Source organism: Nipponia nippon, unplaced genomic scaffold, assembly GCF_047370975.1.
Source record: "Nipponia nippon isolate SJK-2023a ecotype South Korea unplaced genomic scaffold, ASM4737097v1 scaffold_2, whole genome shotgun sequence".
Classification (NCBI taxonomy): Eukaryota; Metazoa; Chordata; class Aves; order Pelecaniformes; family Threskiornithidae; genus Nipponia; species Nipponia nippon.
This window is the reverse complement of record NW_028262336.1, coordinates 8,082,962-8,109,762: the sequence shown is the minus strand read 5'-3', so window position 1 is coordinate 8,109,762 and position 26,801 is coordinate 8,082,962. Positions and strand designations below refer to the sequence as shown.

Here is a 26,801-nt window from a genome sequence, read left to right as displayed (position 1 = left end):
GACACAGGGATGTATGTGTGCAGTTCAGCCGTGGTGGCAGTGCAGAGGAGTACACTAGAGTTTTTGGTGGTGATTGCACCCAAGTGCCAGGTTATGAAGAGATTACAGTGGTAGATCCACTGTCAACCATCTAGCAACGTCCAACTTCATGTCCTCCCATAGATATGACCCAGAGAACACAGGGTCTTTTATAAAAATTAAAAGCCCTGCTTTGAAACCATTTTAACCAAATGAGTGTTTAGTTGCAGTTGTTGCCATCTTAGTCTTTATCAAGAAAAGTAACATAAAAACACATTTAGGAAATATGATCGTGAGATAAAATCTGTTTGAGTTTTGTGAATGGAACAATGTCAGGTCATGACTAAGATCAGCGCATCCTAATGAATATGACGATATCTGCAATATTTTGTAACAAAATAGGAAAATAACTGTTGCTAAATAATTTTAAAACATCCTCCTGATTTCTGTCTGGGTGGAGCAATCTAGTATGTTTAACCTTCTAAGGCAAGATCATTTCTTTCACTGTTTAAGCAAAGGTAGGAAAAGTATGCAAAGGGCGGGAATCTTTTTAATAGCAAATGACCTTCCAATAAAAATTGTCTGAGAGACAGGAGGGTTTTTTTCAAGAAAAATATTTTACAGACATTTGTTATTGTTTTCATATCTCCCTTGGACTGGGACTTTGGGGTTCTGAGGAGCTGCAAAGCTAGAAAACAGGAAATAAAAATAAGAGAGAGAGAAGCTGCTCTTTCTCTCGACAGGCTCATCAAAGCAAAGTGAACGGAAATATTGTAAGTGGTAACAATTCACCTCCAAAATAGAGCCTTTTTGCTTTCCTTAAAAAAAAAAAACAAAAAAAAAACCAAAAAAAAAAACCAAAAAAAAAAAACCTCATGAAGCAGCATGAGGGTGAGAGCCAAAAAAACACATTTTGTATGCCATCAAAGTGAGAAAAGGAACAGAAATGCTATGCTGTGCCAGCTTCAGAAAGAGGCAATGAAGCAAATTTTATGGCAAGAAGGCAACGCATAAGGCCACAGGATTGCAACAGGAGTCACAGAGAACAATAAATTGTTTCAAATTAAGATCAGGCCAAGTACTTCAGAGTCCCACACAGATTTCTTGCTTTATAGTTCAAGAACTCCCAGGACTGTTAAAGTAAACATTGTCTGGGTTGCAAAGGCTAGAGTATGATCACTACAAAGGGGCAGATGAAATAAAGTTTCTGTATAACCAAAAGACTTCAACCAAAGCACCAGTGCACCCAGAATCAGACTCTTCCTTAATGAGATTTCATTATCTTGATTCCTTGTTAGGGGTTAGTGGCTCCCATCTAGATCACTGTAAAGCACTTAAATTTAATCAGTATGTGTGCAGTGCTAAAAAGAGGAGGGAAGAGGAGGGGAAATATAGTTCTAAACCTCAGAGAAGTCCCTGCTTCATCACTGATAATAGAGAGGCTAAAACTTAGCCCCTTCCAAAGAGCCAGTCCTCCTGCCTGCCTCAGGGACCCGAGAGGTGCCAGGAGCCCTCGCCTCCCAAAATGCCCCACTGCAGAGGCCCGGCCAGACCTCAGTGGTAACGGAGACAGACACCTGCCTCTTCTAAAGCTGCAGCTGAGCTCTATCCACCCAGCACACAGTGAAGCCTTTTTACCCCCAAAATGAAGATAAGGTGACAGTGGCTGTGAAGTGGCAGGACATCACACCACGGCAGGGTGCCTGCAGGTGGCCCACAGGCCATGCAAGGCAAGTCAGACCTCAAGCGGCACCAGAGACTGAAAAAGCGGTTGCTACAGCCTCAGGATCAAGAGAAGGACAAGAGCAGGTTTCTGGCCACTTTTCCCTCGCCTCCTCAGGTCTGGCACCAAGCATAGTTTATCTAGCCTGAAAAGTCAAGCCTACATGAATATTACATCTGCAGACACCTGTACTGCTTTACATAGTGCTTAATCTAATAAAAAGACAGATTATCTTCCCTGCAACATCTGTAACAATCAGTCATTGTCATTACCAAAAACACTTTTATAATCAGGATTTTCCTTTCTATTGCCACTTCTTGGGAAGCATTTAAGAAAAATAAGTACTCTAGCACCAATTTGTGTCTTGCAGGTGTTAATGAACAAGATTTTTGCATACACATCTAAGCTTTCCTAAAGGTATCGAGATCTACTAATTCACACAATGCTCCCCCTCTAAGCAGTCTTCCCAGACACATGAAAGAAAACCCTAAACCAGGCTGTATTAGAATAAAATATATATAGCCTGAAAATATATATAGCCTGAGTTGATCTTTTGTGTCTCTTTAGGACTCAACACACCTTCACAAAGAATGTATTTTATTTTTTCTGCTTTTAGTGCAATACTTTGATTAATCACGTGAGGAACTAAGAGTTCTCTGAGCAGTAAAACTGGTAGATATCCTTCAGAATAAGACTCTCTGCCACTTGTGAGTATTTGGGTAAAGATTCAGGATACATTTGATTTTATTAATTGCCACAGAAAGAGACAGTCTTCATCCCTCACTTTTGTCTACTCCCATACATCTGATAAGGTGGAGCATTTCACTGATTAACAAGCTTAACACTAAACTGTGCAGGTTATTCACTTGTCATTTAGAGCCAATTGCTAGCGTGTGGCTTGTTCACAAAGCTGTAGCTGGCTGAACCAAGAGGTAGCGAAATGGAAACTTTTTACACTTTTACCAGTGAGTATAATTCATAGCAGCACTGCTAGAGGCACTGCTTTGGATTAAAGTAGTAAAATGCTGTGATAGACTTTGCAAACCATTGTACCATAATAACATGCAAACAATTGTACTGTGAAAATCTGGGAGGATTCTACTGCACGTAGGCAGCACAACCTATCTCAGGGCAGAGTAAGGCCGAGAATGATGAGTGACAGCTAAGGAAGGTTTCCCAAGAAAGCCTGTAGTTCCCTGGCCACACTGTTTTGCAACCAGTAATCACCATAGTTCATTATCAACACCTCGAGGTTCAGCCTACTGGATCAAGCACTTCTGTCTGAAGCGCATCACTGGTTCTTTGTTTTTGCGTTTATTTTGGGGTAGGGGACTGGCAGCAGATGCGAAGCACATTCGCCAAAACGATCCCCAAACCAACAACGCCCCCAGGCGATGGTCGGTTGACTATAAAAGCATTTCCATGAAAACCACCTCGTTACCAGTGGGCTGTGCACAGCAAACCTGTTACATCTGATAAGGCAAACTCCTTGGATGGTGTCAGTGCCTGTGCCCCACTGGGAGCTCCTTCTGCAGCACCTGGTAGCACCACCACTTCAGAGAAGGAGCCCTCGGTTCAGTTCCCACGTTGAACAAACAGCCTGTGCTCGGACGCATTGGCTGCCAGTCCCAGGCTCTGCGCCAGGAGGGCGATTACGTGCCGATAAGCGGGGAGGCAGCTCTACGCTTTGATCACTTTGTGTGTTCCACGTTATCGGGTCCGGGTTTACGTGCCTCACGCAGCCAATCGCTGAACAGGGAGCTAGTGGCAGTCGCTTAAGTGTCTCCATCAAAGCCGCCTGCCACCAAGACTGCAGGCAAACTGCCCAGAAGAGAGCATTAGGCAGAGGATTCAAACACATGCCGTGTGGCAGAGAACAGGAAAATGTATTCAAAGGCAGGTATTTGCTAAATCCTACCTATAATTAATTCTAATCCTATAATTAAAGTCGCATGCTTTCCTGCAAACATTCCCCCACGTTGGTCCTTCCTCCCCACCCCGAGGTCAGACACCGATTCGTGCGAACAAGTACACGCCACCACACAAGAGAGCTGCATCCCCGGGGACTGTGGTCACCCAGCCAGCGATGCCCAGCTTGCTGGTCCTTGTCACGGCTCCCTGCCGTCTGACTGCAAGTAGCTTTCAGGCATTTTCCAGCAAACAGCTTCTGGGCCAGATCCTCAAAGGCATGCAAGAGACTAACTCCCCTGGAAATCAATTACTAGCGCCAGGCATCTGAATACCATCGTAAATCACGAGCTTTGTGTTTGTGTTGAGTCGGCAGAGCCCTGTGCCTGGGAGTTTGGGGTTATGAAGATGCCAATCTAATCATGCCCAGATCTGCAGAGAGAGATGGAGATGCCCACCCGAGCCCATGTAGGTAGGCTCACAGCAGGCTGGGCATGGGGAGAAGACTAAAGGCAACGTAATTGCATGGCCTAATTTCTCCTTCTCATCATGGCTGCTTCCAGTCCCAGGATGTGTGTTTTCACATATATGCACACATAAATACCTGCACACAGACAACTATTTTCATATATATGTAGATACAGACACACATGCAAATACACACGGTTTGGAAGTAAGAAATGGGGGAAGTCCAAGGGTGCCATTTTCATACAGAGATCCGGGTGACCATCCAGAGTGAGCACATGCACAAATGTATTTGCAAAAAGACTAGAGCAGAGGCAGTTGCTTTGTTTTTGGAAATGGATTTGCAAATGGACAAAGAGAGATCTCTCCAGGCGTTGCAAGAAAAGATCATATAATTACCACTGAAGCCAAAGATAGCTTATAGATGATTATCAGTTTTTAAGATGAAGCCATTTATTTAGATGTTTTCACACTTCTCTAAGAAAGCAACTGTAGGCACCATTTTGAATTTAAAAAAAAACAGAAATAGGCATCCACCACATGTTGAATATTCCCCATTAGCAGCAGGTTTATGCATGTGTGCATTTTAAAATGTTTATTATGACAATGCTTGTTATGACTGTCTTAGATTTAGTAAATACCACATGATAATCAGACACAGTTGTTAGACCTTGAGCAAAATATGATTTAATTTATTTTTAACATACCGAACAATAGCTGTTTCTTGGTAATCTAAACTGAACACAGACACTCAACACTACTTTGTCTCCTTGGAGAGGACAGTGAAAAGGAAGGAAGGGGAAAAAAAAAATAAACCTGATCTCTGTGGGAGAGTTTCACAAGAGGCAAGAAGAAGGCAGGATTACATTTACCATAAATCTTACTTTCCTCCCTACTGAATGCACAGGCCCTTATAGACCATTAAGCAAGGTAAACTCTTCGCCTACTCAAGAAACAGGTATCGCTTTCAGTGGCACCGTTAAAAGTAAAATGGTGCGGGACCCCAAGCCTGCCTGGGCTGAAGTCAGGCGTGGAGCAACTGTCTCCTGCCAACAGCATGCCTGAGCCCTCACACAGGGGCTGCGCTCTCCCTTACCATCCTCCTGCTCTTTACTGCTGAAAATAAGATTAAATCAGTGTAGCTAGTCTTAATTTGTGTTATGAAACCGGTTAGTTTTTAGAGGAAATTTGTGCCAAGTTGCATTTGGTTGCTTTCACTCCCTCTTTTTATGTGGAGTATGACTGAACTTTCAAAAAGAAACCCCCCAAACTGAGTTTAATTAGTTTGATTGCAAATTCGAAAACATCTATCCAAATGACATAAAACCTTCTTTGGCACAGAAAGGCAGAAGAGTGCTTTATGTTCAAGTGGTAATATGTGTATCAAATGGCACCCTAAGCTCTGAGCAAATACAAAATTATTTGGCAAGCAGAAAGTTGTTCGTTTTTCCTGCCCCTGAAAATAAGAGTTTCCACTAAAATTGAGTCTCCATGCAGTACAGGGTATCCTCAGATCCCTTCAGAAAGTACTCACTGACTGACAAGCTAGTCCTCAAAGGAGTTTAATGATCCAGAGATGAATTTTGGCTGAGATTAAGTTTTGAAATAGTGTCTTTGAAAACTGTGGACAACAGTGTGCTGGGAAGATCACTGCTCAAGTCACCTACGCATCACGGCACTGCTGCTGAGAACGACAACCAACATTTGCTTCACTTTTCACATCTAAAGACATCCCCCACTTGAAGTCACCCCAACTATTCACGGGTGCTGAGCAACTACAGGAACTAAGGCCTTCTAGCTGCTCTTCTCATTTTGTGCTAAAATTTCTTAAAAGAAAGGTAGCTGGCTAACAGAATTAGTTTACAAATGCCCAAAAAAATATATGGCCAGTGATTAATCTAATGCTTTTCAGGTGGTGGGGACCTCAACAAAAATATGTATGGGTTGGGGGTGTGCACACGCTTGCACGTATAACCCAACGGTTTAAGGGAACTGTATCGTACAAAACAGGAACAGCATAGGTTATTTGTTACCAAAGTAACACTAAAAATGAAAACAGAAAAAAAAAAGGGTTATCACCTTGTGAAGACTTTGTAGCTTTCTCTTACAAGCCCTTCTTTGACTCTGCATGAGCTGCCAGGTACCTCTGCCTGCAAGCTGGGGGACAGCCAGGGAACTCCCCACGGAGGGCTGCTGTGCATCTAACCCACCAGCTCTCTGCAACAGAGCGGTGTTACTCTGTACACGTGGTCACACATTATTTGCCATTTCCATTGCATTATGCTGTCCCTGCATGTCTCTATATGACAAGAAGTGACTTTAGTGAGGTTTATAATGTTCCCGTGGGATTGGATTCCCTCGTCCCCAAGAGCAGAGCCATCCCTGGATACACCATTGTAGATACTTGGTAATACAATCGGTTATCAAGGTTACTCCAAAAGTAGCCATGTTCCTAACCACTTTTGATCTCGAGCCAAAAATATCCTAGAGAATTCAGCTTTTTAGCATTAAATATTTTTAGTAGCCCTCTTCTGAGCACAAAATCTCCAGAGTCACTAGGATTTTTATTTTGCGAGTTTTGCAGCAGTCATTTTCCATGTGGAAACCCGAGCGCTAGCAAGTCCGTCCCCTCAGTGCAGTGGGGAACGGGTCCCTGCAGCTTTAGGCAATCCCTGTGGAAGGGATCCCAGGGCCCAAGAGTTCAGATGGCTGAGATCTACTCATGCCTTATGCCTCTTTGGGAAATACAGCAGTTCAAAAGCAACACGTGGTAAATTAAGCCCATAGGGTGAGTATGGGTATACTCACTCTCTGGGTGAGTATCTTAGAGGTTCTGAGACACGGATAAATTTCAGTTAACCCCAAAATTGGTTGCAGAGCGATCACTTCCCTCTAAGAACTGATAAATCAAGGTTTGGCTTCCACCCTTTGCAAGACCACCTAAGATTTCATAGAATAGAATCATAAAATGGTTTAGGTTGGAAAAGACTCTTAAGATCATCAAGTCTGTTAACCAACTGTTAACCTAGCACTGCCAAGTCCACCGCTAAACCATGTCCCTAAGCACCGCATCTACCCGTCTTTAAAATACCTCCAGGGATGGAGACTCAGCCACGTCCCTGGGCAGCCTGTTCCAGGGCCCGACTGCCCTTTCAAGTCCCACATGGATGGGCATCACTCTTTCCATACATTCTTTACACAATTAGGCTAAACCAGCCATTATTTCTTCACACCAATTTAAGAATTATGACTGCTGGTACATTTTGTTTTGTCTTCAGTTTCTACCGACAAACGCAAATAGCCAGAGGAAGATCCTTTCTAGTTTTCTCAGGAGAACAGCTCTACCAAAGAGATTATTGAGAAATGTTCTCACTTGAGCTTTGCCTGTAAAAATGTGCTTTTACAGGGACTCTCTCTCACCCGCAGAGCCAACCACACGCATTGACACACAAGCAGCTGAACACTGTGGTTTAGGATAATGTTCCTTCGCCCTCAAGTGGCTTGCCCCACCCTAGGTAAAGCAAAACGTTTATTGTGTCTTAATCTGAACGACTGGTGCAAAAAGACGTCACACGCTATGAAGGCACAGTCGCTTCTCCTCCATCTTCCTTCAGACATTCAAACAGCTAAGGTAAAACTTTGCTTTCTCCAAGCCTTTGGCTTCTCTAAAAGCACACACATGCACTGATTTACCTGCCATAAATACGTAGACGCATTCCCGTTGCTTTCTGACAGAAGCCCAGGAAAATCCCATTCCAAAGCTAGCTTATTGCTTTGCTGACGGACACCTTTGAAAGCATGTCGGAGCGCATTACATGAGTGTGTTTGGAGATGATCCCTAAATTGCTGGGATTTGGGTGAAGGTTGTGGGAAGTCTTACACTTCGGCTGCATCTTCAGCACAGATTTTTCTCCTCCTCACTCTGGTATTTTCCTTAAGTCCTGTCACCACTGGGAAAATCTCCTTTTGCTGCTCATAAGCTCTGGAGGACCTGTCCAACATTTAGGATCTATACGCTTCTTTTAAAAACCAAGAGCAAGATTTTCAGTAGCTTTTAGGCATTTAAAGATGCTGGTGGTTTCCTAGCGAGGTCTTCAAACGAGAGCTGTCACCCAGGCATTCAGAAACAAACTGCAGGGCAGAAAGACAGACCTTCAACTTCTCTCTCTCAGTACATAAATAACTTTTTAGCGAAGCTGAGTAGGATGAGACAGGCAACGATCTGCAACACTGGAGGACTATCCCAGGCATCCCTCATGAATCAGGACTCTACCACATTTCTCATCAAGACTAATTTTGTCTGAGAGACAAGCCGTACAGCCGGCACCGAACACAGGCCGCTTCCCAGGTACCTGCAGCAGATCCCACAACCCAGACAGCTCATGTGAGGCCGCCGGGGAGGCTCTGACCTCCTCCACAAAGACGTCAGCCAAGGCCTATCCAGCCCGAGGTTGTTCAGTAAATAAACCCCCACCTTCCACCTCAGCTAGTCACAGGCTCCAGTCCCAGCCAAAAATCATAGATGAGAAGCAATTTGTCATTTCCAGGCCACACTGTTTTGGTTATGATGAGTCAAAAAACACTAAAGGAAACACAGATGTAGTGAGATCACCTCATTTTCTGGAGCCTTCCTATCTCTAGAAGTCTTGCCTGATCTCCCTCAAGATTTCCACACGCGCACACAAAAACATCTCATGTGCCGCGTGGTCAGGCCTGTTACACCGCAGGTGCGTTGTGTGATGCTTGGCAGGGCCGAGGGAGCTCGGCACAAGCAGCGGGAGGTTGAGTTCACTCTGAGCTGCGGGCAGGCTGGTATCTCCCCGTAGGAAATTTTTTTCAATTATTTCAAATAGCTCCTACTCACACACAAAGCCCATGTTTTGTAATAAAAACAAGAAGAAAAATCACATCCAAAGGAATTTTACCTATTTCCCTCCCCACTTATTCCACTGAAGTTATCTTTTTAAAAAAACAAACCCCAGAAAACTGGCCACCAGAACAACAAAGTAGCCAAGAAGCTAATTTAATAACCTCATTCTTCAAAATCTACCCTGCCCTTCATACTTGTAGGTTTCAACAACAGTCCTAAATCATCCAGATGCTTCTAATGTTTTTTTAAAAAAGTTTCACTGCATTTCTCTCTTCATACAGGCAATGCTTTTCATTTGGCAGAGATGCACAGAATGCTGCAAATTTTCCAGTAGCTGGGATCTTCCCTGCAAACTGCGGCAGGTCTTACCCTACTCAGCTACAGAGAGCCAAAGCTGCAGCCAGTTACTTATTACCGTACAGAAAGGAACAAAGGCCAACAGAGGCAAGAGTGGGGTTAAACACCCCCACTCCCCCCCCCCAAAAGGGTCACTTGGGGTCCATGTGCCCAGACAAAGCTGCAGCAGGTTAATAAGTTACCCCGACCCAGCTGAGCCCCAGTAACTGCTCACGCACAGGCTGTCCTCACAGTCCAGTGCCATTGAGCTTTAAGCAGAAATACCACATCCTAAGGCCCTAATCCTTTAGCTCACAGCAAAGCAGCCAGCCGTGGGCTACAAGCCACATTAAACTCGCTGGAGATGAAGCATTTGCTGAAATGCTTTGCTGAACAAGGATGAGTGACTGTGCTTGGGCTACACTTACTAACTCCTGTACATCTTGGCTCTGGTTTTCTTTGCCACATGGCAGCTGGTTACATCCAAGACCTTAAATTCCTGGGAGAGAAAGTGACTGTAGAAACTCAGCTGTGCAACATATGCTCCATCTAGTGTTTATTCACTAATATTTCATCTTCTTAAATGGTTTGTTTTGCTGTTAACACATAGCTCTGCCTTTTCTGTAGTTTGTTTGTCTACTTAGGAACATTATTGAAAATATTAACCTTCTGCTGGTTGTTTTAACTACACAATTTTGATTTACTTACACCTTCAGTAATGACAATACACTAATTTCCATTGAGAGATTAGATCTCATAGAGCAAAACGAAGGATAAATGTTTTCAAACAGCAGTGAGCATTTCTCCAGGTGCTCTGCTAACGCGAAGCAAACAGAGAACTTCGAGCAGGAGTAAAACAAAAACTAAATGACACCCAGTGTTACCACCTGATCAATAACCTTCACCGCAGCACAGTTTGGCGCAAGAAGCAGTTTCCCAGCCCTCCCAGTGCCTGAGCCGAGCCGTACAGTGGCAAGCGGGTAAAACGCAAGTCACGACCCCAGGGCTCAGCGCCTGCGGTGCCAGTGCCCCACTCCCTCAGCTCAGCAAGCCTCCCAGCTGCCCTGCAGCCCGCTCACACCCTCTGCCCACCAGGCACAAGTCCCTCATGGATGCGTTGCAGAGTCCCACCCTCCCCATTTACTCTGAGGCCCTTTTTAGAGGCCCGCTGTACACAGCACAGTGTTAGAGGAGGCAAGCAGAGCGGCTTGCCGCCCCCTCCTCTGTAAATACCTTTCCTCTGCCCAACCCCACCGACCTCTCACGCTTTCCCCCAGCTCCCCGCAGCAGCAGCCATACCTGCCCAAAGCCACATCTCCTGACGGCCCCCGGGAGGACGCGTCCTGGCCCACGTCGGGTCGCGCTGCCCCTCAAGCGAGGGGGTCCTCCCGCACGCTGCAGCATCCCCCTGCGCAGGGGAGCTGGGGCCGCAGCCCCGCGAGCTGCTGGATTCAAGTGGGGACCAGTCCCAGCCCCAGCCAGAAAAGGGAAAGCTTTGCCCCACAAAAGGTGCCTCCCAAGGCTCAGGGAACCAGGCAAAGGGGGCTCAGTGCTGAGCTGCTTTGCAGCAAATAGAGGGGCTTTTTTGTCCTCTGTCAAGGCAGGCTGTGGGAGAAGGACAGGGAAATAAGGTAGGCGGCACAAAGCCCCGCTGCTTCCCCAGGCCGCCCCGTCCCACCTGGGCTCGGCGGGCCCGGCAGCTGCTGCGAGGGAGTTGTGAGAGCGATGGGCACAGCCCTGCCGGTGTGCCTGCCACGGGGGGCTTCTGCCGCTCGGGCTGGGTGCACGGAGTCTCCGCACGGTGGGAAAGCAGGGAGTCGGGGACAGCATCAAGCCTGGCAATGGCCATGCGCATTTCAAAAGAGCAGGACATACCGACCGGGCTTGGTAGTGGGACAAACTGCAAAATACTCAGACAGAGAGTCTCCTCGTTACCTCAAGCTGCCCCCAAATTTGCACTCGTTTAGGGAGGTCCTGGTTGCTGATTTGCTGCTCACCTGCTCGTAACGCCGCTACTGCAGGAAGGAAAGGCAATAGCAGATGGCACGAGAGGTCCCAAGCTTGTATTTTCATAAGGAAGAAAAAGAATGAAAAACCAACCCCGTCCTGTTGTGTTAGCAGGGCTGGCGAGGTGCTGGGACGGGCTGCCTGGGGAGGGGACCGGCTCTGCGGCGGGGGACACCGTCAGAAAACAGTCGCACGTCCCCGGAGAAAGGCTTGGGCTGGCTGGGGCTGCCCGCGGGCAGCGGTGGCCCAGACGGCCCCTAGATGGCCCGGACGGCCCCTAGATGGCCCTGTTCTCCTGGGTGAAGGCGGAGAGGATCGCAGCTAGGCTCAGGAGGAGAGCTGGCATGGAGCTGTGATAGAAATGAAAAGCCCCTGGACTCTGCAGCCACGGGGCGCAACCCTAGGCACAGATTTAAGATGCAGAAAATGAGCTTTCATTGCTATGGAAAGCATAGCAGAAGGGGCATTAATAATTTAGCTTCCTTGGGCAGAAAGCGTTTAAGAGGTGCCCACACGCCCCTGCCTGCTCTGCCCCTGTGCCAGAGCTTGCAGCAGAGCTCCCCAAACCTTGTGTGGTGGCACTGACACAAGCAAGAGTGGCAAATTGCAGCCTGGGGATGGGAGGGAGCAGGTCCCCGTAAGAGAAACTGCAGAGGGCATTGCCCGGGGTGCATGCGATAGTACAAAACTAAACGCATATAAGGACATTTGGTATAATAGTACTATTTGAGTAAAAGCTTCCAATAAACCAGATACAGGCCTGCTGCAGGGTGTCCTCCAGGGCAACACCCAAACCAGAGCCAGTCTGCAGAGGATTAGGTCCAGTTTGCTGCAGAAAATGAGAGCAGGTCTGCCCTAATGGGCAATGCACGACACAAAGAAACATTTTCTGCCAACTGTGGGTTTTGTTGTGTTTTTTGCAGGTGATGGCCACGCTGCTCTTCCCCGTGCAGCTGCTGGCAGTGGCTGTCACCATTTACCTAGAGCTGGTGAGGTCTGCCCAAGGCGGCGTCTACTATGGCATCAAGCAGCTGCCACCCCAGGTGCCCCAGTACCAACCCCTCGGACAACAAGTACCTCACATGCCGCTGGGCAAAGAAGGCATCCCGATGCAGCACATGGGCAAGGAGGTGCCCCACATGCAGTATGGGAAAGAGTACCCCCATCTGCCTCAGTACAGGAAGGAGGTCCCGCAGATGCCTCTGCTCGGCAAGGACATGGCTCCCAAGAAAGAGAAAGGTAGGCTTGGCGCAGCCCTCGCCACCCCTGCGCAGTCCTGCCTGCTGCCCCACAGCGCCGTCAGCCCAGGGGTAACTGAGGACAGCAAGCAGGCTGCTGCGGGCTGGACACGGCACCCAGGTGCTCGGGGGGCTGGCCAGGTTGGCACCTGGCCACGGGTGGACAAAACGGGCTCACACAAGCTGTGGGGCAGCTCAGGGCCACCAGAGCAAGGCCACAGTCATCCTCTGGGCTGCAGCACAGCCTCTGAGCAGCCCTACCTGTGACGAGCCTCCAGCACCCGGGGCTGGCCCCAGGTTTGTTCGGGTACTTGCTCGAGGATAGGAGAAACCTCGTAATCCCACCCACCTGCAGAAAAACCTCTGACGGGGTTTCAAATGATGGCCCAGGCAGATGGGCCAGGGTCCTGCCTGGAGGTGCTCCCACTCTCACTGCAGCGACTGGACATGAAATAAGAGCTAAGAGGCCCAAGATTTGAATTTACGGGAATATCACGGCTTTGTCTGGATTTATCCAGACCCTGTGATTTAGAGGTTTGCAGATAAAAACATACAATTGCTCTTCTGACTCTGCAGTCCTCTTTTTGTAGGTTATTTATGGGAGTAACGGAAGCATTGAGGGTACAGGGCATTACTGCACAAGTCTGCACGTACACATACTTTTAGTATTCAGTAAAGGAAGTTTGGACAATATTAGGACATTTAAGAAAACAACCAAAAATGTCTAAAATACAAAGGGCAACCAGGAACACCCAGTGTCATAAAATCCTTGTGGGGACAGTGAACATCTGTGCGACTTCAGATAAGCTGGTTAACTCTTTGTCTTATTGAGGGTTCAGCGTGACCACAGTCTCCGCTGGCTTCAGAGGGAAATGGAAGATTTCAGGGCCTATTTTTGGAGTGCCTGAACAAGCATGACTGGCTGTAGTAAAACCAACCCATCTTGTGAGCAAAGGAGATTTTCTATGTGCATAAAACACAACATGTGCAGAGAGGGAGTGTTTCTGCCTCCCAAAGAACAGTTAATTCTTTTGTTCTGAAACCTCATCTGTCCCCTTCCCCCAAACCTCTTGCTTCTTTATCCATTTCAGAGCTGGAGAGCAGCAGACACACTTAGCACAAAAAGCCTGCAGCTTGAAAAGCAACCAACCCCAACACAACCACTCCCACGCAGCAACTCCCTCACCCTGACCTGCAATGCTAAGTGATCACATACGCAAAAATGTGGGTTTGGACAATAAAAACATTTTGTGAAGTGTTTAGAAGAGCTCCAACTAGACGTGGCTATGCCAAAAACCTGTGGGAGTTTAGCAATCCTGGGTAAGGCTGTAGGTTTCCAGTAATATCTTAATGGGAACCAAAGCCTCGGTGAAAATGCAGTCATACCTACATACAAACTTCTTGCTGATACAGTCCTTTTTAACTGATCTTGCTAATGTAAACCCTCCAGCAAAAGCACTTTTATGCCAGAACTCCTCCTCCAGCACAGGAACGCTGAGCAGCTGCGTGTCCTCCAAAAACTCTTAAAAGTAGATGAGTCTACAGCAATATGGGACAAAAAGCAGATTTCGCTGCTTAAGATTGTATAGGTGGAAAACACTAGTAAAGCGCAAATGGCTTTTGCATGGCAAAAAGTAAGCAAACGCCAACCTGGAACTCGCTGGCCAGCTCCGCCTCCCCGCTGCCCACGAAACCAAGAGGCATCATAGCAAGCACGGTCAATTCAAAACTGCCTTTGTGTTTCTCGAAGGACGCGATGGCAATCACCTGTTGTCTCTCCCCCTCCCCTTCTCTTTTTTTTCTTTTTCTTTTCTCCCCAACCCAGAAATGCCCATACGCAGTCTGAGGGGCGAGCAAGGTCCCCCCGGTGAGCCTGGACCAAGAGGGCCGCCGGGGCCACCGGGATTACCAGGTCACGGTGTGCCAGGAGCCAAAGGAAAACCAGGACCACAAGGATATCCAGGAATTGGGAAGCCGGGTTTGCCGGGGATGCCGGGGAAACCGGGAGTCATGGGGCCCCCGGGGCCAAGAGGGGAGATGGGGCCGAAGGGGGAGATTGGGCCCATGGGGATACCCGGGCCGCAAGGACCGCCGGGGCCTCACGGGCTTCCCGGCATAGGGAAAGCGGGTCCTCCGGGGCTGCAGGGACAGCCGGGGCCAAAGGGCGAGCCCGGGATGAAGGGGCCCCCAGGAGCCCCCGGGATCCCAGGACCAAAAGGGGAGAAGGGCGTCGGGATCCCAGGTTTGCCGGGGCTGAAGGGCCCGCCTGGCCCCCCAGGCCCCCCCGGCCCCGTGGGGCTGCCGGGGGTCGGCAAGCCGGGCATGGTTGGCTTCCCCGGCCCGCAGGGACCCCTGGGCAAACCCGGACCCCCAGGAGAGCTGGGGCTGCAAGGTCCCCCGGGGGTCCCTGGGATCCAAGGCCCTCCTGGCCCGCCTGGTGTTGGCAAACCCGGCCAGGATGGCATCCCCGGCCAGCCGGGCTTCCCGGGCGGCAAAGGGGAGCAAGGCCTGCCAGGCCTGCCGGGGCCCCCCGGCCTCCCTGGGGTTGGGAAGCCAGGCTTCCCTGGGCCCAAGGGTGAGCGTGGTGTGGGTGGTCTGCCCGGCCCCCTGGGGCCGAAGGGGGAGAAGGGGCATGCGGGGCCGCCTGGCATGGGGGGGCCGCCAGGGGAGCCAGGCCAGCCGGGACTGCCGGGCATCATGGGCCCCCCGGGGGCCGCCGGCTTCCCAGGACCCAAAGGAGAAGGGGGTGCCGTGGGGCCACCGGGACCGGTTGGACCCAAGGGCGAACCCGGCCTGCAGGGGTTTCCGGGAAAGCCAGGCTTTCCTGGGGAAGTGGGGGCCCCCGGGCTGCGGGGGCTGCCGGGCCCCACAGGGCCCAAGGGGGAAGCCGGACACAAAGGCTTACCGGGGCTGCCGGGCGTCCCAGGGCTCGTGGGGCCGAAGGGCGAGCCGGGGCTCCCTGGTGCCCAGGGGCTTCAGGGCCCCCCAGGCATCCCAGGCATTGCGGGACCCAGCGGTCCCATTGGCCCCCCAGGGCTGCCGGGGGCGAAGGGGGAGCCTGGCTTACCCGGACCCCCTGGCTTTCCCGGCGTGGGTAAACCTGGTGCCGCAGGGCTGCAGGGACCCCCAGGGAAGCCTGGGGCGCTCGGTCCTCCTGGCCAGCCGGGACTCCAGGGGCCGCCCGGCCCCCCCGGGCCCCCAGGTCCCCCAGTCATCATCCCACCCACTCCGCCGGCCGTGGGACAGTACCTGCCCGAGGTGGGCCCGGGGATAGAGGGCGTCAAGCCCCCCTACGGCTACATGGGCAAGAAAGGCAAGGCTGGCGCCGCCGTCTACGAGATGCCTGCATTCACAGCGGAGCTCCTCACCCCCTTCCCCCGGGTCGGGGTGCCCGTGAAGTTCGACAAGGTCCTCTACAACGGCCGGCAGAACTACAACCCCCAGACGGGGATCTTCACCTGCGAGATCCCCGGCGTCTACTACTTCGCCTACCACGTCCACTGTAAAGGGGCCAGCGTCTGGGTGGCGTTGTTCAAGAACAACGAGCCGCTGATGTACACCTACGATGAGTACAAGAAGGGCTTCCTGGACCAGGCTTCGGGCAGCGCCGTGGTCCAGCTGATGCACGGAGACAAGGTTTACGTTCAAATGCCATCTGAGCAGGCAGCAGGACTCTATGCCGGGCAGTACGTTCATTCGTCTTTTTCAGGATATTTATTGTATCCCATGTAAAACAAAAACCAGACACACACACACATACACACAAAACCAAAACCTTTCTTCTCTGCTTCAAACTTTTATACCATGAAAGATGCATTTTATGACTGTTTCGGACCATCTTGTACAAAAAAAAAAAAAAAACGAAGTTTAACATTATGCACAGCTAGTTATAAAAAAGAAAAGGTGTGGTGAACATATCTAAAGGTGTGTATCAGGTTCATAAACAGCTGTTTTGCACCCGAGGGGGCCATATTAGCTGTACATTATATATTTCTGTGATGCCATGCTTACTTCATTTCCTTCACAATAATTCAGTACTAAGGTTCAAATCAGTGTACGTCACTCACTCCTGTTGCATATTTGACTGTTGCATTGATCATAGTTATGAGATGAAAACCAGTGACTTAAACCAGAGTAGGTTTGTCTCAAATTCTACGGAAAAAATTGAGTGGCTTTTTATTTGTTTTTTTGGTTTTTTGACAGCAAGTCTGCCTGACAAGCAAAGGTTCTCTTAGCTGGAGACCTTTATTTCCCTTCCCCCCATATAAAATATTCTCGCAGGTGTGGTTTTTTCCTGAACAATTTATGATGGAAAAGGAGCATTGGTGGCGTAAGCATTCCCCGCAAACCTTCTCCAGCAGTCGTTGGACCCAAAACGCCACCGCTGACTCCAGCAGGCGCCAGGTTCACCTCCAAACGCCACAGCACTCGGGAAGTCTCCCCCTGCACTTGCACAGTTGAAGCAGACGAGGCAGATCAGAGGCAAACACGAAGGGCTCCCCGTTCGCTTTGCGCCACGTGGCCGAGACATTTCGGGCAGCGCGTGGCAATACAGCAGGGCGGTATAAATTCACTGGGACTCCTGTGCTCGTGCTAAGAACCTGCGGCTGTTTGGCTTGTCAGAAGAGACGCCTATTCTGCCACTCAGCAAAAATTCAATCAGTTTACTCTTCAGTGACTAGGCAAAGCAGAAGTAGCTGTGTTTGCTAATTAACTAATTTGTTGTTTGAGATCAACCGATAACTTTACCAGCAATACTGATGACGCAAATTTATCCGAGAACTTCATTTTATATAAAAGCTGGTTTCCAATCCTTATTTATACGTTACCAATTGTCAAGGAGAACCCGCAGGCCTCGATCTTTTCTGTACGTGAGGAAAGCAACTTCCCTGCAAGAGCTGTCTGTTCATCAATGGTGCTAATCTCACCTCAAAAGTACTCGCTTCCAAAGGGCGGCGTACTTTGCTGTGGTTCCCTGTACAGCGCTGCACATCACACACTCTTACGCTAGTTGAGAGAGTTAAATACTCATCACTTCTTCAGTGTCTTTAGCTAACGCTACCGCTTTTGATTCAAAAATGAACTAGATTTTTCATGCAGAACTAAGATTGGATTTAACTGGCATTACCATTATTTAAATGCAGAGTTTAATGCAGTCTAACATTGACTAAGGACTCCAGTGATATAATGTGGTGCTTTATCTCAGAAATTTTATGGAACGGTGGCAGGAACGGATGGACAGTTTACCAGGCATTGGTGACTTCGGTGTGTTCCCAGAATATATGAGATATGTCAAAAGCAAATAATTTTGTATTTAAAATTTTTGTACTGATTTGAAAAAAATATCTTATTAAATATCTTAAAAAAAAAAAAAAGTCCTGTCTTCCTTCAGCAGAACTCTTAGAAGGAACATTCAGCCGGCTGAATTCATGTATCAGACCACAAGGACTCTCTGAAACCGAGGGCCTGATATGAAAAAAAAAAAAAATGAGGTACCCTTGGGTTTAGTTCCCCTCTACTGGCAAAACTGCCCTGAGCCGCTGCCCCGGCATCGCATTTGGGGGGAGAGCGGCTGGGGCTGGGGGGAAGGCGCCAAGCGAAGGGCTCCTGCCAGCAGGAGCGCAGCTTACGGGGCACGGGGCAACGCGGGAAGCCAAGAAACGGGAGGCGGCGGCGGTGCGGAGGGTTTGTGCTCGCCCGAAGAGCCGGAGCTGGCTGCCAGGCTGGGAGACGCACACCACCGCGTCCCTGGCTCTCCCGGTGATTTGGAAACAGCTTTTCCCATTCCTCCCCCTCCCCGTTTTTCCACCTGCAGCAGAAACCTACTGTGAAAGCGGCAACGTATTTGTCGCTGATCGCCATCGCTATTCACCCGTGGCAGGGAGTAAATGCTAACCCACGGTGTGGCTCCCCTGATCTCACCTCAACGACAGGCATTTCCTCCCAGCTGGCGAACTCCTAAACCGCCAGTACTAAAACGAATGCATTGAATACCTCCTTGTGTCGGTCGGCACTAGCTAAGCGGCTCCCTGCTCCCCAGCATCTCATTTTTACTGCACAAAGAGAAAACAAAACATGAGCCAAGTACTGCAATCAGTGTCTCTCACTTTCTGCCTAAAGGCCTTCATCACACGCCATCTTCTTAGTTAAACGTCTTTTATTTTAGCATTCCCCTGAAAGTCCCCAATAAGACAGGCACGATGAAAAAAACATGAACAATTAAAATCAGGAGGATGCCGCTCTTGATCTTACCCAAGAGAACTATGTCCCAGCTTTGCTTTTACTCAGCCTGGAGCGAGATCTGCAGCCACAGTACGGCTCAGCCTACCTAGGTTCAAAAATTTTCAGCTGTTTGCTCTACTCAGCACCAAAGTTTGTTCTGAAACCGGATGCCGTATCCAACATCACCGCACGTACTCTCCACGGCATTAATAGCGGGGCCGGGCACACGCACGCATCCGCACGCACACGCAGCAACCACCTTGCAAAAAGAAGCCCAAGGGCACCGTCTTTAACACAGTTTATTCACGGGAAAATAATCGCTTTCCATTTGTAGCATTCAAAACGTCACTTGAAACAACTGTAAGAACATCTTCAAAATACAGCTGGCACTTTAAAGGCATATAAAACTTAAGACAAATGGCAAATAAAATAAGTATTTACTGGTACCAAAAACAGATGTTGAACTTCATACGTTCTTAAAAATCAGACTCCACTTAAAAGTTAAGGTATTTACACTCCCTGCCAGGGCATTGTTAAAGAATGGCATAGGAAACCAGAGGTACCACACGCTAATTATTAAACACCAAAGTTGTCATTCTGCATCATTATCACCAATACAGTCACTGGAAACGTCACTTAGTAGTATCTTTTAGGCACTCTCAGATTTGTATTTAGTGCAATAGTTTGTGAGCTTCCTTCTTAAGTCCTATCACCGTACTTCCCTTAATTATTACAGCAGAGGAAGAAATACTTTCCCAACAGAAAACAAAACCAAAAACCCCTAAAAGCCTGAGCCGAGCAGAGCTTTCGGCTGATGTCCTCCTGCCTCTTCTGTGCGCGCTTGGGCACCTCAGAGCTGGGTCCTTCTGACGGCGCAGCATTTTGAGGGGGTGGCAGACGAAATGCAGGAGCGCCTTTGCTGGCAGATGCTGCCATCTTGAAATTCAGCAGGCTGCTGGGGAACGGGACGGAGGAAGAAGGGATGAGACCATGGCTCTGCCATCGATACGGGAAGAAAACGGATGGGAGCCGCTGGGTACCTATACAGTTACACAGTTACCAGACATGGAAATAAAGCTGGCAGCACCCTGGGGTTCAAAATCGGCAGCTTCGCTGCTGCTGATGCGATCGGGAAGCTTTGGAAGGGAGATTTCAGTGCAGAGGTTTCACTTTCAGGAATAGCAAAAACAGATAAAGAAAACCTTAATAGCAGCTCACTCTCAGAAACGATCTCAGTATTTGGAGTTAGCATTATTGCTTTTTTCAAAAAGTCCCAAGGCAAGTCTTTGGTACTGCAAAACGCCTGTGAAAACGCGTGCCCCGACAGAGCAGACACCAGGATCTGGGGGCGTTACCGACAAACACACCGCGCGTGGGTGTTCTTGCCCGTGTGAAGTTAGTGCAAAGTCAGCGACAGCGGTCCTCAAGGCAGAGCAGCAGAAACAGCCGTGTGAAGCGGGTGGTGAAGCAGGGCTGGCGCACGCAGAATCCTACCGATGCTTCTGACAGCGGGGAAAAACGAATCCCTTGGGCCGCTGCTTATTAGAGAAGAGAAAAAGCTACTCGCCTGCAAGCCGTGCTTTCAAAAAACACTAGTGCCCTGTGCTTTCTCAATGGGATCGGCTCTTGGCTCAGCCCGAGTGAACAGGTCTGGCTCTAAATGTTTCTCGGTCACCTTGGGACAGTAACCTTGGCATACGCGGGCTTGACGTCCCTGCGGGAGCACAGAAGTGGGGGAAAAATACCCCTGGGAGTACTGCTTAATTTCAAAAATAAGTCAGTCATACAAATAGGGAGGCTTATTAAGAAGAAATAAAAAGGAGCAGCCGATAAGGATAGATGCTTGTAGAGCGAATATGAAATGCATTGAGAATATCAAACTTTATTAAAAAAAAAAAAAAAGGCGGGGGGAGACAAAAGCTGATGTAGTAAAAAAATAATAAAGGAGCCTATCTTAAGAGTTTGGGGGGCACCATTTGCTTGCTATGAAGCCATTTTTCCGGTTATTTTAGGGGAATTCTAACCATAGCAGAACAAACCCCAACAAAGCAGAAAACCTCCTAGGAAAATTAGGAGAAGGAATCAGTCTAGATTAGTGGGAAGAATCTCTCTGGAGAGGAAACAAAGCAGAGAAAGTAACCACATCCTCAGAAGCACAGCCCCCTCCCTGCCCACCTCCTGCCACTGGGGACGCAGGGGGACGCAGCCTGCACCATCGCAAGAGCCCAGCACTGCAAGGAGAGGACAAATTCAACAGCAATCCTGGAAGAAACCCACACAGTCGGCGTACTGCGTGACGTTACAGGGATGTGGCTGGATCTGTGGCGGCAGCCCGTGGGAGAGCCGGGGGGCCCGGCTCCGGGAGCGACCGCGGGTTTCGAGGGGGAAGAGGCAGCCCTCCACTTCTGCCTGGCTCTGCCCTCCACAGAGCCCGAGATCTACCGAGGACTTCTACACAAAGAGAGCCTGGGCAACACCGCGACCTTTGCAAGAAGCCTTACCTCGGCATTTTTTTCAGGTGGAATTGCTATTGTCAGTAGTCTAAATCACTGCAGGTCTGGGGCTGCAGAGTCACATAGAAACCTTTTTAATTAACTGAAATAATCACGAGAAACAAATGCTGATAGAGACAAAGACAGTAGCGTCACTGCCTTCTGATGCAGAACCCCACCTGTTTGCATTCAGATTTTTAAGCAAAGATCTCCTCAAAGCCTCAGAAATGTGCACATATAAAAGAAAAAAAAAGGAAATGCAAATAACTGAGTAAGAGCCCTTCCACCACCTGGTGAAGAAGTTGTGGTTTCCTCCATTTCCACCACCGGGGTCACCCGTGCCGGTGCCCCGGGACCGCGGGTGCCCCAGGACCGCCCGCGCCTGCCGCCCTGCGCGCAGCTGGCAAGGGGCCACCCCCTGCGGCAGCTGGGCCCAAGGGACGCACACGCAGCTGGCAGGACAGCGTGGCACAGCCTGCCCCTCGCTGGGGACACATCTGGCCCCCCCCCGCCCCAGGTTTTTATGACATCCAGTGTTACTTCAGACATGTCCAATTTGCCTGAAACAGACCAAAGCTCGGGGGTCACTGGGCGCAAACGCAAGCCTCCTCCCCTTCGGCTGCGGCCCCCCTCCAAACCACGCTGCGCTCGCTGACTCCCGAAGGGCAGAGCCAAGCAGCTAAAGAGGGAGATGAAAACTACGAGAAGGTGGGGTTTTTTAAATACCTATTGCTCTCCGGAAGAGAGAGAGAAAAAAAGAAAAGATGACTCTTTGGTCACTTCAATACTTAGTCCTCTACCTTGCTGCAGCAAAGAAAGTGTGTTCAGTACTTTCGTAATCCTCGGCTTCTGGAAACAGAAATACCGAGCTCTTGACCCGCTAGAGGTTTGTATTCATCTTGTAGTTGTTTGCACTGCTCCTAAACGCACTAAAACTCTCTATGTAATTTTATTAAAAAGCAACAAAGGTTTTTCTACCAAGTTTAAAGACTTTTTTTTTTTTTAAGTGGACTTCTTTAGGTGCAATTGACCAAGATAACCATAAGATCTTCAAGCAAATCTGCCACGATTAAAAAATAATAATATATATACACACACCCTATGAGAGAACTAGAACAGCATATTACTTGTTCTTCTTTGACAGTTGTCAAGGGCATTCCCAGGCAGATTTCACTTGTTCAGCAGGCTTGTCTGAGACTAACCGATACAGGAAACAAACATCACATTAAATGTTTCAATTAAAATGCCAAGTAAGTTCGCACTGCTAAATGATTTAGTTAAGCCACATCCTTTAAACCAAAATGTCAAGACAGGAGAGGTAAACAGAAGCCAAGTGATAATTCAGCTGAGGTACGCCTTGGGTATTCCCCAGCACACTCTACTGCCAAAACCGGGAACATTCATTGCTCATATAGATGCACTTCAAAGGTGGAAACGCATTACAGCATCTGAAAAAGGAGAGACTGCTGGTTTGGAAAAATACACCTCGATTCTCGGGGAGCAAACAGAAAGATACATGAGATCCTGTCCTGGAGATCTAGGAATCCAACAAGCGCGGGCTTGAAATTTAAACTCGAGCGTGAACACCTCTGTCCCAGCTCAGGGTTCTGTTGTGGTCTGGGGGAACGGCTGACACGCAGGTCGTTAGGACAACTCTTCTGTTTTCAACTCCCTCTCTTCTAACTCAGGTCATCAAATATAAAATTGATTGGACACCCAGCACAGAGAGTACGTTTTTCCATAAACTGGGTACAACACGAGCATCGTCAATGCCACCCCCTCCACAAATCAGACCAAAGGGTCTTCACCTTCAGCAAAGGTGAAGACAGCGGTTCAGAGTCGATGGCCAGCGCAGAAGCTGTGGCTTCTCTGCTGAAGATGGATGTTCCCTCCTCAGGAGCAGGGCAGACCAAAACCTGGACACTCCGTATGTTCCCCCTTCTCCCAAACACACAGTAATGATTTACAGGCACCATCTTAAAGCCATTTTCACACTACGAGACAAACATTCAAGACTTTACATCCATCTACTAATTAAACACTGTCTTAGTCTCTTGACAGTGTAATTCTTTTGGAGGACAACATTAGAAACAAAAGTATTCCAGAGGAGTAATCATTTGGAAAGAGTTCTTGCTGATAAATAAGTGATGTGCATCACATTTTTATACATCCCTGATACTTTCAGCTGAAAGTTTCATGGTTTTCCCATTATTAAATAGATTCACAGAAATTCAGTTAACTCTGTTTGAAATAGTCCATTAGCCTCAGGCTTAGAAGAAGCTTCTGCCTTGGTGAGGTTTCTGTGCTCCTTTTAAACAGTAAACAGTTCTGCTGCGCTTAAAAAATAAAAATGTCATAGAAAAAATAAAAATTTTTCAATTTTTTTTTAAAATAGTGATTGTTCTTCGTATTTTCCATTCGGCTTTCACGTCAAATTGACCACAAAGTTCTTGTCTATAAGCTTCTTCAAAAAATTCTGCTCAGCGGTGATGTTGTGGTATTCATTCTAGAGAGATGTGGGGGAATAATTAAAAAAAAAATATAATTCAAATTATTACCAGAAGCATCACTTTGTTGTTCTTTCCTTTTAATTACCCGTGATACTTGGAGGATGCTAAGACTAGGAAAGCTCTGGGGAAAAGACTTCTTAGCAAAGGCTGTAGCACAGTCTCCCAGGAAAACAGGTGAGTGACTCTATTGCTCAAAACTAGATTAGATTTTCCATTAGGACACAACCCAAAAGGGATGATCCTTCAGTGGCAAAAACGGGCGAGACACAGACTCACAGCAGCCCTTCCATGACTAACTCTCCCAGCTCCTCCCCGTGCTTAGAGGGAACAGCTGCATAACCATTTTCTGACGGCTTGTGCGGTAAATGTGACTAATTCGCAAAGCGCAGTGCAGGTTCTTGAAAAGCACACATCAGGCATTTGTAAGCCGGACGCATCCTGCCAGTCAGTTCCGACAAGCCAAAACCAACCCATCTTCCATGCTGTATCCAGATCCTGGATACACAAGAGACCAGTGAGGTTAGCGGAGGACAGCACAAGGGAAATAAGTTTACTGACAATCTTAGACACCGAATTCAGTAAATTAAAATTAATATAAGACAAATCCTGCATAAAAGATTATATATATGTAGTATAATATTTACAACTTAATGCCACTACAGAATTAACGATAAGGTTTTTTAGTTGTATGGGGTTTTTTTTTTTAAGTTTCAAGATTTTAGGAAACTTATGGACGTCTATTCAACTAGTGATCAAGCTTACCCAAGCTTGGTACACATTGCAAAAAAGCACCTGCAGAGAGGAGCCTCAAAATGAAGGCGAGTTCAGTGTCAGAGGTAAATTATCTCAGAGCAGCAGACACCTAGGAGTCCTCAGAGAGATATGAGAGGCTCCTGTGGGAACTGCCCCTATCCTTCCTCTTCAGGAAAGGGAGGAGGAGAGAAAATGGTCCCCACATGCACTGGGCATGCACTGGACATGTACATGGAAGAGAAAACTGTGCACATTGAGGTAAAGGGCTAAGATGGAGTTGCTCGGAGTACAGAGCTGAAGACAAGAGCAGAGACATAAAAGAAAAGAGAGGCACAAATGTGGCAAAGCAGGAGGGAGGAGAAGGCATTCCTGATATCTGCCAGCCTCCTGCCGAGTTGTGGCTCCCCCCTCCTGGAAGCAGTTCCTTCTCTTCCTACCCCCCTCCAAGAGCTGCTTTGCTTTTCTGCTTTCAATTTCTGAAATTCAGTTCTTTTCCTAACTGCAAGTTTGTAGGTCTTAACTCCTTCTATTTCCCTTTGCCCTTCTTTCTCTTTTTTAAGAAATTTGGCAATTACAACAAATTGCATGTAGAGAAATGCACACTGAAACAATGCTATTCAAGTTCTGACAGTGCTAGCAAATGCGCCTCTAGGAACATGAGCTGCATAGCCTAAGGATAACAGCAGCAAAGCAAAACAGAACATATAAATGGATGTATCTCTCATGCAGACATTGCAGAATATGGTGTAGCACAAGGGACACAAATATCATTATCCACATTTCTCAGAAACAAAAGCAGAGATGAAGAGATTCAAGCAATGTTAACCCATGAGCAGCTGAACCAGGAGGCCTTTCTGACCTGCAATCCACACTTCTATCTATATTGAATCGTCTTCCCCAGTTACCAGCTATATTTCTCTCAGCATAAACAAGTGTTTGTTACCTGCATCATCTGAGACATTGTGTCATTGCCGTAGTAGTGCAAAGAACTGTTTCTGTCAGTGAAGTCGTACTTGAAACCTGCCAGGTGAACTTCATGGCATATGTGAAATGCTAGTGTAATGGCAATTAGCCCCGTTGTTGGATGCTTGGGTTTCTAAAACAAAACACAAAGAGCATGCATATGTAAATAACCCGCAGCTTGGCTGGAACAGCAAACCTAAGAACGAAGACAGCGGAAATTAGGCAACCTGGCTCTTCTACAGATGTTTGGTTTTGTAGTTTGATCCCCTCGTGCCTCATAAGGAGTAAGGTACTGCCCACGGGTTTTCCATGCCGGGGGTGTCTGCCATGTTGGCCTTCCCTGGGACTCTCCGGTTTCTAGTGAGGGCTGAGCCCACGCTGTAGCCCTTCCCTCCGCACAGGCATCGGGAAGGTCTCCCCATCCCTCTGCTCGGCAACCTGCTTTCATGAAACTGGTCAGGCTTCAATATACTGGAGACCATTTCCCCCCATCAAATTTGACTGAATTCGCAGATGTGTTCAGAAGTTTCTAGACGATGGGGATCCAGACAAACAGAACAACATGACATGCCTCAAATCTTCAGAACACCAAACTCAAAAAGCATGAATGCTACTGCTACATAAATTTGACTGCATTTCTACTTTTTCAAAGCAGAGAAATACCAGAAGAACACCGCTCTAGACCTTCCCCACTATTTCCATTAGAAGAAAAAACTGTAGACAAAATTGCATATTGCTCCCTGCAGTGAGATAGCTCAGAAGTAAATGCAATGTAAAATATCAAGAGCAGGTCATAAAGAGGTTTTAACTGTGCAAAATTAAGAGCACCTAACTGAAAATCACCATTTCTTACAAGATTATAGAACAACTCATTGCAACTATCTGCCCTATCGTGTGATCAAGTGCATGACTTTTAGCAGCAGCAGTGGCTAAAATGATCTGGGGAAGTAAATGAGGCAAGGTTTGTAGGGAGAGGTGAACTCTTTCATTAGACCAAGAGATGAAGCTGAGGGGAAAAAAGCGTCCCCAGACATGGACAAAACTGTCAGGCACTAGTGCCCTTCTTAGCTAAAATAACGATTTTCTCAGAGATCAAATGAGCTACGCACTTTCGGTAGCTGCAATCAAACCTCCAACTGAGCATGAAATCACATGCTTTTCTGAACTCTTACCCAAGGCTCAGTTCACTTGCCCCTGAAAACAAAGCAGGGAAACCAGTACTGCACAACTCTGTGCAGAGAGAAGACAGATGCACTCGATGATACAGAAAAAGATTTCTTTGTATCATATGATAAA

General features: G+C 48.0%; 2 protein-coding genes across 18 annotated transcripts in view; one reads left to right on the top strand and one right to left on the bottom strand.

Annotated features, from left to right (window-relative positions):
- Positions 1-19,456, top strand: part of COL8A1 (collagen type VIII alpha 1 chain) — a 93,701-nt gene extending 74,245 nt beyond the window's left edge. For all 4 annotated transcript variants that reach the window (XM_087758328.1, XM_009466694.2, XM_087758330.1 and 1 more), the window contains 2 exons: positions 12,251-12,566; positions 14,391-19,456. In XM_087758328.1, coding sequence (XP_087614454.1) covers positions 12,254-12,566; positions 14,391-16,297 — 2,220 coding nt within the window. In that variant the 5' untranslated portion in view covers positions 12,251-12,253 and the 3' untranslated portion in view covers positions 16,298-19,456. The remainder of the gene's footprint in view (positions 1-12,250; positions 12,567-14,390) is intronic.
- Positions 19,457-20,629: 1,173 nt separating this feature from the next.
- Positions 20,630-26,801, bottom strand: part of ST3GAL6 (ST3 beta-galactoside alpha-2,3-sialyltransferase 6) — a 53,243-nt gene continuing 47,071 nt past the window's right edge. For all 14 annotated transcript variants that reach the window (XM_087758333.1, XM_087758339.1, XM_087758341.1 and 11 more), the window contains 2 exons: positions 25,486-25,638; positions 20,630-23,785 (listed from right to left, as the gene is read on the bottom strand). In XM_087758333.1, coding sequence (XP_087614459.1) covers positions 23,705-23,785; positions 25,486-25,638 — 234 coding nt within the window. In that variant the 3' untranslated portion in view covers positions 20,630-23,704. The remainder of the gene's footprint in view (positions 23,786-25,485; positions 25,639-26,801) is intronic.